This window comes from Ornithorhynchus anatinus, chromosome 7 (genome assembly GCF_004115215.2).
Source record: "Ornithorhynchus anatinus isolate Pmale09 chromosome 7, mOrnAna1.pri.v4, whole genome shotgun sequence".
Taxonomy (NCBI): domain Eukaryota; kingdom Metazoa; phylum Chordata; class Mammalia; order Monotremata; family Ornithorhynchidae; genus Ornithorhynchus; species Ornithorhynchus anatinus.
In genome coordinates, this window is record NC_041734.1 from 43,591,008 (window position 1) to 43,601,413 (window position 10,406).

Below are 10,406 nucleotides of genomic sequence, written 5' to 3' on the forward strand. Positions count from 1 at the left end.
CCCAGAACTGAGTTTGGAGGGACTCCTACAAGTTAGAGGGTGAGAGGGAGAGGAAGAGTCCATGAAAGACTGGGAATGAGCAGCCAGAGAGATAGAAAGAGAACCAGGAAAGGACAGTTTCAGTGAAACCAAGGTTAGATAACATTTCCAGGAGAAGAGGATGGTCCGTAGTGTGAAAGGCAGCTGTAAATCGAGGAGGATTAGGATAAAATAGAGGTCACTGGATCTGGCAAGAAGGAGGTCACTGTTAACCTAAAGGAGGGTTGTTTTTGCAGAGTGAAATGGGCAGAAGCCAGATTGCAAGGGATCTTGGAGAGAGCTAGAGGAGAGGAAGTGAAGGCAGATAATTTGCTCAAGAAGTTGAAGAGGAATGTTAGGAGGGAGATGGGGCAATAACTGGAAGGTACTGTGGAGGTCAAGAAAGGGTTTTTTAATATTAGGGGCTACATGGAAAGTCTTTGAAAACAATGGGGAAGGAGCCACTGGAAGGTATGCCGTTGAAGGTTGTGTTCAGGTAGGAAAAAAGGGAGGGAACAAGGGTTTTGATAAGGTCTGAAGAGATATGGTAGCAGGCACAGGTGGAATTTGAGAGGAAGTGGGAGATCTCCTCTTGAGATCCTCCTGGGAAGGATGGGAGAGTTGAAGAGGGAGCTGGAGGAAGATGGGACTGGAGAAGGAGATTTAGGAAGATCATTCTTGTTGGTTTCAATTTTACCTATAAAGTAAGTGGCCAGGTCAGTGAGGGCAAGAGATGGGGAAGGAGGACAAAGGGTGATGCAGAATGAGTGAGAGAGGTTTTATCAGGAAAACAGTCTCCTGGATGCCTTTTTTTTTGTAGTATTTGTAAAGCACTTACTTTGTGCCAGGCCCTGTACTAAGTGTTAGGGTAGATATAATCGAGTTGGACACAGCAACAGTAGCACTTTGGGCTCTCAGTCAAACCCTATTTTACAGATGAGGTAACTGAGGCACAGAGAAGTTTTGTGACTTGGCCAAGGTCACACAGCAGATATAGGGCAGAGTTGGGATTAGAACCCAGGTCCTCTTACTCCCAGGCCCATGCTCATTCCACGAGGCCATGCTGCTGCTTGCGTGCTGATCCCAAGAGAGAATCTGTAGGCTTCAGTGGGAATTGTGGTGAGGAGAAAAGTTTTAAACTACTGGAGTTGCTCAGGTCAGGAATGGACCTAGAGAACAGGTCTAGGCAGAGCCTGGAAGTGTGGTGGCTATATTGACTATGATGGTGGCTGCATCATGGGGAAAGCTTCCCTTCATCCTTGACTTGTTCCTGACCCAATCACTGCTTCTCCTCGCCATCACAGAAACCTGGCTCTCCCCAAATGACACAGTCTACACTTCTGCTCTCTCCAGATGGGGTCTCATATTCTCCCACCGCCCCAGGACTTCCTGGGAAATGGGGAAAAGTGGGCTTCTTTCTCGCCATGCACTGCCACTTTCATATGATCCCGCATCCTTATCCTTCTCTTTCCCTTCCTTCCAAATAATCTGCCTTTACCACCCACTCCTGTTACTTTTCACTATCCTCTACCACCCACCTCAGGCCCCTCCTCCAACTTTCTGAACAATTTTGATCCCTTTTTTCACATTCCTTTCCTCTTTCTCCAACCCTAAATTGACCCTTAAGGACTTCACTACTCATGTGGATGTTCATGACGACCCTTACACTGCCCGCTTTCACTCCTCAACTCCATAGACCACCAGCTCCACCCCCACCTCCCAACTCATCAACTCGGTAACATGCTTGAACTCTTCATTTCTAACCACTGTGCAATCTCTACCCTTACCAACTATGAAGTGTTTCAGAAGCGAGAGTTGAGATAAGTTGAATCCAACTGACAGTGGTGGCATTTGGTATTTCTTTGAATTCATTTATTTGTTATATTCATTTATTTGTTAATTTCACTAAAATTAAATCCAATCATATAGTGTTCACTACAAATTCTAAAGGGAGGAGGGAAGGCCAAGAGTCACTGAGACGAAATGTTCCTATCCCAGAGGGGCTCAAAAAAAGACACACTTCTGAAGAAAAGCCACTCTGTCCAGGGAGAGAATGAGGATGTAAAGGTGATGCAGCATTTATAAGTTCCAGAGAGAGTGACAGGAACAGAGGAGGGAATCCAGGGGAAGGGTGGGAATGCCGAGGTGGAAACTGGGGCTTAGGGTAGCTGGGAAAGTCAGGCTCTGGACTTAGATGGAGGTGTTGAGGATGACGGAGACAAAAACCAACCAGAAATAAGAAACCAGACCATCAGTACAAACAGGCAGGATTTGTGGTAAGAAAATTTGAGTTTTTAGATTCCCAAATGAATAGAATAAGACTACTTCTTGACTTGTCTTTCCAGGTTCTACTTGTGTGTTGTCAGTCTTCTTTCACTGGCAGCCATTTTCCTTGGAGGCTTCCAGCCTTCAACAGTGAACTTCCCTGTGGTGTAAGTATATCTGTGACAGACCAGGTGTCCGAGTTGGGGGGAAGGGGAGAACACGCACACTGTCGAAGCTGCAGGTCACCTGATGGGACTGCCATTCTAACTGACTACAAAAGACAGGAAAGCAAGGAGCTTCAGAAAGAAGCCCTAGTCATAATTGTGGTATTTGTTTTATAGTTACATATGCATAGAGATATTTAGAGTGAGGAATGGTATATGTTTGGCAGATCAAAACTAAAGTAGTAGAAATAACAGTGGTTGGTACTGATGAAAGCAGAATAAATATATTGCTAGGCACTGTAGACTCCAAACTGGGTTAAACCCAGGACCAAATTACCAGAGGTCTTTGCAAGAGAAGAATGAGTCTCATTTCCCCTATCTGCTTCATTTCCCCTATCCGTGTCGATTATGCAATTGGGTGTATACCACTTGAGCACTTTGATACTCACCCCAGCCGCATAAGATCTGTGTAAAAATCCTTTTACTCAACTGTTTCCCTCATCTGCAATCTATTTCAACACCCATCTTTCCCTGTAGACTGTAAGTTCCCTGTGGGCAGGGATTGTGCCTACCAACTGTGTTGTACTTTCCGAAGCACTTAGAACAAAGCTCTGCACACAGTAAGTGCTCAATAAGTACCTTTGATTGATTGGTTGGTGAATGGGAGTTCTGAAGACTAGAAGCGAATTATAGTGCTAAAAATCCTTGCAGAACTAAAATGTCAGGTAGTACTACTGAGCATCAGTTCCTGTGGGCCTGACTCATGAGGGAACTGAGGTCCAGAGAAGTTAAATCACTTGCTCAAGGTCACACAGCAGACAGGTGGCAGAACTGGGATTAGAAGCCAACTTCTCTGACTCCAAGACTCATGCTGCTGCTACTCCTGAGACTCTTTTGACCATTTAAAAGAAGGCATGGCATTAGGTTCATGCCTTACGGAAACTAGGCCTTATGTGAGATGGTGGTTTGGGTCTTTGTCTTTGGTTTTCTTTCTGGGAAGTCTCAGGCCCCCTTCCTCTCTCCCTTTCAACAGCAGATTGGCTCTCTTGGGCTGGAGAGGACGCGACGGCCTGAGTTTTGGCAAACCTGACTGTTCAAATGCCTAATGAGGCCCTCAGGCCATCAGGGATCGGCCCAAACTCCAGAGATTCTCCCTGTGAGAGGATGGACTCCCTTCTAGCTCTTCTTGGGAGCCTCTGGGCCAGCTGGTGGCTCCCTCTGGCCAACGCTGCCAGGGTGGGACAGGAGAAGGAGGAATTGGGGAACAGACTTAACCCAACTGTACACTGTGATGCTTAATGCTTTCACCATTACTATGGTGAAAAATAATGAGAGATTTTGATGCTCTCTGGCGAGGGCGAGGGAAGGAAGGACACTGACAGGTCAGTTCACCATATCATTTTGTGTTCATTCAGGAAATGGAAGAACCTCTATACCAGTAAGAAATCCTGTCACGCCAAGACCAACATCATGTTCCTCAAGACCCACAAAACCGCCAGTAGCACCATCATGAACCTCTTGTACCGGTTCACAGAGAAGCAGAACCTCACCATCGCTCTTCCTGCAGGCCAGAGTTTCCACCTGGGATACCCCTGGCTTTTTCTGACCAAGTATGTGGAAGGCTTCAACACAGAGAAACACAGCTACAACATCATGTGCAACCACTTGAGGTTTAACTGGCCAGAGGTAAGGTTTGGGGCACTGGGCTAAGGGTCAGTTTGGGGAAGAGAAGCAGCCTGGCCTAGTGGAAAGAGCAAGGTCCTGCAAGATGGAGGACCTGGGTTCTAATCCTGGCTCTGTCACCTGCCTGCTGTGTGACCTTGGGCTTCACTTCACTCCTCTGTGCCTCAGTTCCTCAACTGTAGCCCGTTCTCGATCCTACTTAGATTGAGAGTCCCACATGGAACAGGGACTGTGTCCAATCTGATTAATTTATATCTACCCCAGTGCTCTTAGCAAATGCCATGAAATAAAGAGGCTGCTCTTTCTGGGGAAGGCAGATGCTGTGTAATCTGCTCTGATGCATAACAGTGGGCTATTCTGCTGAAGCCACAGCATGGCCTAGTACATAGAACAAGGGTTTGGGCGTCAGGAGATCTGGACAGCCTGCTGGACAAATCTTTTGAACTCTTTTTACCACATCTGTTAAATGGGGATAAGATGGAACAGGAACGGTGTCTAACCCTATTTGCTTGTATCTACCCCAGCGCTTAGAACAGTGCTCAACACATAGTAAGCAGTTAAGAAATACCATCATTGTGGTACTCACGTTCTTTTTATTCTAAAGCTGAGAGAAGTGCTTGGAACCTAGTTAGTGCTTAATAAATATCACAGTTATTGTTTTCAATTTGGGCTGCAGAGAGAAAGAACCTGGATTCTAATCCTGACTCTGCCACTTTTCTGCTGTGTGACCTTGGGAAAGTCACTTAACTTCTCCTAGCTTCAGTAATTTATCTTCAAAGTGGAGATTAAGACTGTGAGCTCCATGTGGGACATAGACCAGGACCAACATGATTCTCTTGTATCTATCCCAGTGCTTAGTACAGTGCCTGGTACATAGTAAGCACAAAGCAGATACCATAAAAAAAAGAAAGAAAGGAGAAAGTACTTCATTCGATAGCATGTCAACTTGGTGGAAATTATCTTTCTTGGAGAGATGGCTGCTTTAAGCCTCCGCTTTTGCAAACTGCCTGGGGAAGTAGGCCCACCCCTGCCCCCTAGCCCAGCTCATCCTATTTATTGTGACTTTTTGACTTTCCTGTTCTCCCTCCCTGCACTTAGACCTCACTCCCCTGTCTCACTGGTCTCTCTATGTGCCCCAACTCGCTTCTATTCTTCAGCTCTTGGGGTGGATTTATTTTTCCCTACTGCTCCAACACTGCTAGATCCCAGCAGCCACCTTGCTGCTGCTGCTCCCCCAACTGCTTCTGCCACTCTGGGGTAGGGGGAGGGTATGTGGGGAAAGGCAGCTTATGGGCAGGGGAGGATGAGGCTGCGGGGAGGACTGTTGCTCTTCCTGCATGCCTCCCTGCTCCGGCCTTGGAAGGCTGGGTGATACAGAGAATCGGAGGAGTGAAATACAGAATAATAATAATAATGATATTTGTTAAGTGCTTTCTATGTGTCAAGCACTGTTCTAAGGGCCAGCCGGTTTGGGGCAAGAGGAAGGGGACTAAGGAAACCCTGGGGGTTGAGGAAGAGGGTGGGGCTCGGTTTATGGATGTGTTGTGCACCAAAAGGAGTGACTATATTCCGGCCTCTAGACTGTAAGCACTTTGTGGGGAGGGAATGCCACTGTTAATTGTTGTATTGTACTTTTCCAAGTACTTAGTACACAGTAAGCGCTCAAATACAATTGAATGAATGAATGAATGAATGAATGAATGAATGAGACTAGCTCAACAGGAAAGAGCATGCGTGCACCACTCGGGAGCTTCTTAGAGCCTATCTGATGGATAGCGACCCACTCTCCCTGCTCCTCTCAGGTCTGCCCAGGAGAGGCCTTAGAGCAGGGTCTAATGAGACTAGACAGAAGAACAAAAGCACCTTCACCATTTAGGCCACCCATAACCTTGTAAAATTATATTTCTAGCCACAGAATTGTTAAGCTGAAGCTTATCCATAGCCACCAAATATCCACCAGTTTATCTCCACACTTAACTGATGGAGTCTAATTAAAGAAAGAATTAGGGGCCTCATGGACCCCCTCACAATGTGCCCTGATTTCACCTCCAGATCATCTCTGGCTTACCTGACCACCCGTCTACACTCACCACCACCCTAGATTCCAACAGCACAGCCCCAGAACTCCGACCTTCTTCCCTACACCCTGGTGGTCCCCAGAGGCTTGAACCAAATCTATCCACGTTGCACACTCTTGCCATTTCACCAGAGGGTCTCTGGTAATGGGATCAGGGCCTGCTGAAAATGCTATTAGATTCATCTCAGGACCAATCAATCAATCAATCAATCAATCAATCAAACAAATAGTGAATATTATTTATTGAGTGCTTTCTATGCGCTGAGCACTGTACTAAGTGCTTGGGAGAGTCCAGTGCAACAGAGTTGGTGAACACATTCCCTGCCCAAAGAGAGCTTACAATCTAGAGAGGGAGACAGGATAGTAATATAAATAAATAATTTGTAATGTGTAATTTAAAGATTATATATATATATATATATGTATACATAATTGCCATGGGGTAAGTATCGTGTCCACAGGTCATAGATAATAATAATAATAATGTTGGGATTTGTTAAGTGCTTACTATGTGCAGAGCACTGTTCTAAGCGCTGGGGCAGATACAGGCTAATCAGGTTGTCCCTCGTGAGGCTCACAGTCTTAATCCCCATTTTACAGATGAGGCAACTGAGGCTCAGAGAAGTTGTGACTTGCCCACAGTCACACAGCTGACAAGTGGCAGAGTCAGGATTTGAACCCGTGACCTCTGACTCCCAAGCCCGGGCTCTTTCTACTGAGCCACGCTGTGCAGAAGAAAGACAGAGCAGGGAAAATGAGGGCTTAATTGGGGAAGGTCTCTTGGGAGAGATGTGACCTTAATAATCAATTGATCAATCAATGGTATTTATTGAATGCTTATTACGTGCAAGAGAACCGTACTAAGTGCTTGGAAGAGTAATAATAATAATAGTAATTGTAGTATTTTTTAATCGCTTACCATATAGCACTGTTCTAAGCGCTGGGTAATCAGATCGGACACAATCCCTGCCCTACATAATAATGATAATAATGTTGGTATTTGTTAAGTGCTTACTATGTGCAGAGCACTGTTCTAAGTGCTGGGGTAGATGCAGGGTAATCAGATTGCCCCACGTGAGGCTCACAGTCTTCATCCCCATTTTACAGATGAGGGAACTGAGGCCCAGAGAAGTTAAGTGACTTGCCCACAGCCACACAGCTGACAAGTGGCAGAGCTGGGATTCGAACCCATGATCTCTGACTCCCAAGCCCGGACTCTTTCCACTGAGCCACGCTGCTTCTCTGGGACTCTGGGACATGGGACTCACAGTCTTAATCCCCATTTTACAGATGAGGTAACTGAGGCACAGATACATTAAGTGACTTGCCCAAGGTCACATAGTAGACAATATATCAGAATTAGCAGTCGTGTTCCCTGCCCATAACGAGTTTACGGTCTAGAGGACGAACTTACTATTGCTTTAAAGGTGGAGAGAGTGGTGGGCTGGCAAATATGGAGCTGGGAGGGAGTTACAGGCGAGGGGGAGGACGTGGGAAAGGCGTCGGCAGCAAGGTAGATGAGATCAGTCTGCCAACTCTGTAGTACTGTAATACTGTACTCCCCCAAACACTTAGTACAGTTCTCTGCACACCGATCAATTGATTATTGATCAGGGCACAGTGAGTAAGCCAGGATTTCAGTGTCCTTCCTCTCCACCCTCTTCAATTCTGTTCCTGCCTGTTTGGGGTTCAACCAGAACATATTCAGATCCAATCCAGACTGCTGAACTGTATCTAAAGCAAGATACTCTAACAAATAATCCGCTAATACTCTGAACTTGTATGTATTCAATCATTAGATGTTAAATGACTGACCCCTTCCAAGAATCAACCAAACTGAACACCAAATCCAATCCCTCATTCTAATTCTAGCCTAGATCAGTGAATCCTAGCCTAGACCTAATTCTAGATCAGTGAAATGTTGTTGGAGCTCAACCAACAGTATGATTTTTGATGATTTATTAATAAACATTATTCCAGGGTCTGCTACAGTTTTTTCCCCCCAAGCTGTGACATGCCAACCAGATAGCAAAGTTCTAGGGAAACTGATCAAAATCTGGGGAGCACGGGGTGTACCAGCTTGGAGTGACTTTGCATCCTCACCTCTGATTTGTCACCGGGAAAAGGGTGGATAAAACAAAGCAGCATGGCCTAGTGGAAAAAAAAAAAGCTGAAGCTTGGGAGTCAGAGGACTTTGAATTCTTAACCTGATTCTGCCACTTTTTTGTTATGTGACGTTAGGCAAGTCAGTTAACTTTTTTCGTGCCTCAGTTACCTCATCTGTCAAATGGGGATTAAATCCTTCTCTCTCCAATTTAGACTTTTAACCCCATGTGGTACAGGGACTCTGTCGCACCCAGTTTTATTGTACCTATCCTACTGCTTCTTTTACACTGCCAGGCAAATAGTAAGCACTTAATAGATACCTATAAGAAATAAATGTCCTGTCACATCGTGCAGTGATCAGTGAATCATGCTAAGGTATCGTCTTCTTTCCTACAAACAGGTGCAGAAAGTGATGCCGCATCATACGATCTACTTTTCCATCATAAGAAACCCAATATCCCACCTGGAGTCCTCCTTCGTCTATTATAAGCACGTGGTGCCAGCTTTCGAGAATCTAAAGACGCTCAATGATTTTTTGGCCTCTCCACTGAGTTATTACAATGAAAGTCTAGCCATAAGAAATGCATATGCCAAGAACAATATGTGGTTCGATTTTGGCTACGATAACAACGCCAACGACACCGAGGGCTACATCCGCAGCAAAATAGAAGAGATTGAAGAGCGATTCCAGCTCATCCTCATTGCGGATTATTTTGACGAGTCGATGGTCCTCCTGAAGAACACGCTCTGCTGGGATCTGGATGATGTGGTCTACTTCAAGCTGAACTCCAGAAGTCAGGACTCCATCCAGACCCTGAGTCGGGAGAGCCAGGAGAGGGTGAAGGGCTGGTGTTCCCTGGACTGGCAGCTCTACCGTCACTTCAACAAGACGTTCTGGAGGAAGATTGAGGCTACTATTGGGCTGAAGGACTTGGTCAGGGAGGTGGAGCTCCTGAGAGAGAGGCAGAAAGAGCTCATGGCAGTCTGTATTCAAGACGAGAAGCCAACAAATAAAACGGAAATCAAAGACTTGAAGCTCAAACCTTTCCAGTCAGGAGAAGCCAAGATCCTGGGCTATAACCTCAAACGAGATTTAGACAATGAGACCTTGGCCACCTGCCAGAAAATGGTCATGCCCGAACTCCAGTACATGGCACAGTTGTACACGCAGCAATTCCCAGAAAAACAACCAAAAAACCTAGGGTTTCTTGCTTAGCATTGGGGATAGTGAGTGCAGAAGTATCGTGTCCAAGGGCCTGCATCCTGACAATGTGGCCTTGCCTTCCCCAACCCAGAGACCATTTTGGTCCCGTCTCTCCCCAGGTAGTGCAGGAAAAGAGCAGGGAAAAGGCTAGGCATCCAGAAAAGCACACCTGGGCCAAACTCCATGTGTAATGTTCTTTTAAAATTTGCCTTATGCTAATTTTTTAAAAGCATTTCTTTTACAATGGTAAAATACCCTTGTCAAGAAACATTCATTTACCAACCTGATGTAATTCCTTTATTCAGCTATTTCCAGGAGGAAGTAGTCAGGGTTGAGTTTAAATGGAGGCTGACTTAGTTGAAGAATTTGCTAATATACATTTTTTTTAAGCCACGTCTTTCATTACCTAGTATTTTTTGGGATGAGTACTTTATGTTCTACACGCTTGGTAGAGTACAATGAAAATCAAAGACATTATCCTTGAGCTTAAGAAACTCAGAATCTAATGTGTAACTTTGCCCTTTGTTTATCTAAATATTTGATATTTAATTCATTTTGAGACATATATGAAAGGATTAAGGGATATGACAAAGCACTGGGCTAAGCTTAAAATAATCAGGTCAGGTACAATACTCGTCCCACAGGGGCTCACAATCTAATCAATCATTCAGTGGTATTTATTGAGCACTTACTGTTTACGGAACACTGTATAAGTATTTGGTAGAGTACAATATAATAATATAACTGAGGTGGTAGACATGTTCCCTGCCCACAGTGAGCTTACAGTTTAGAAGGAGAGATGGACATTAATATAAATACATATATTATGGATATGTACACAAGTGTTGTGGGGCTGAGGGAGGGGTGAATAAAGCACTGTACTAATCTA

The 10,406-nt window shown here is 45.1% G+C and overlaps 1 protein-coding gene across 1 annotated transcript; it reads left to right on the plus strand.

Moving 5' to 3' along the window:
* Positions 1-491: 491 nt before the first annotated feature.
* GAL3ST2 (galactose-3-O-sulfotransferase 2) lies at positions 492-10,181 on the plus strand. The gene is made up of 4 exons (XM_039912737.1): positions 492-514; positions 2,364-2,450; positions 3,863-4,133; positions 8,714-10,181. Exons 1-4 carry the CDS (start codon positions 492-494, stop codon positions 9,527-9,529), a joined length of 1,197 nt encoding a protein of 398 aa, XP_039768671.1. The 3' UTR covers positions 9,530-10,181.
* Positions 10,182-10,406: the final 225 nt, after the last annotated feature.

What these genes read in the sequence shown, in the direction of transcription:
- GAL3ST2 (XM_039912737.1), top strand. Translation starts at nt 492, where the DNA reads ATGCCGTTGAAGGTTGTGTTCAG. An exon ending in ACAGTGAACTTCCCTGTGGT is followed by an intron (nt 2,451 to 3,862) that starts GTAAGTATATCT and finishes GTGTTCATTCAG; the next exon opens with GAAATGGAAGAACCTCTATA. An exon ending in TGAGGTTTAACTGGCCAGAG is followed by an intron (nt 4,134 to 8,713) that starts GTAAGGTTTGGG and finishes TCCTACAAACAG; the next exon opens with GTGCAGAAAGTGATGCCGCA.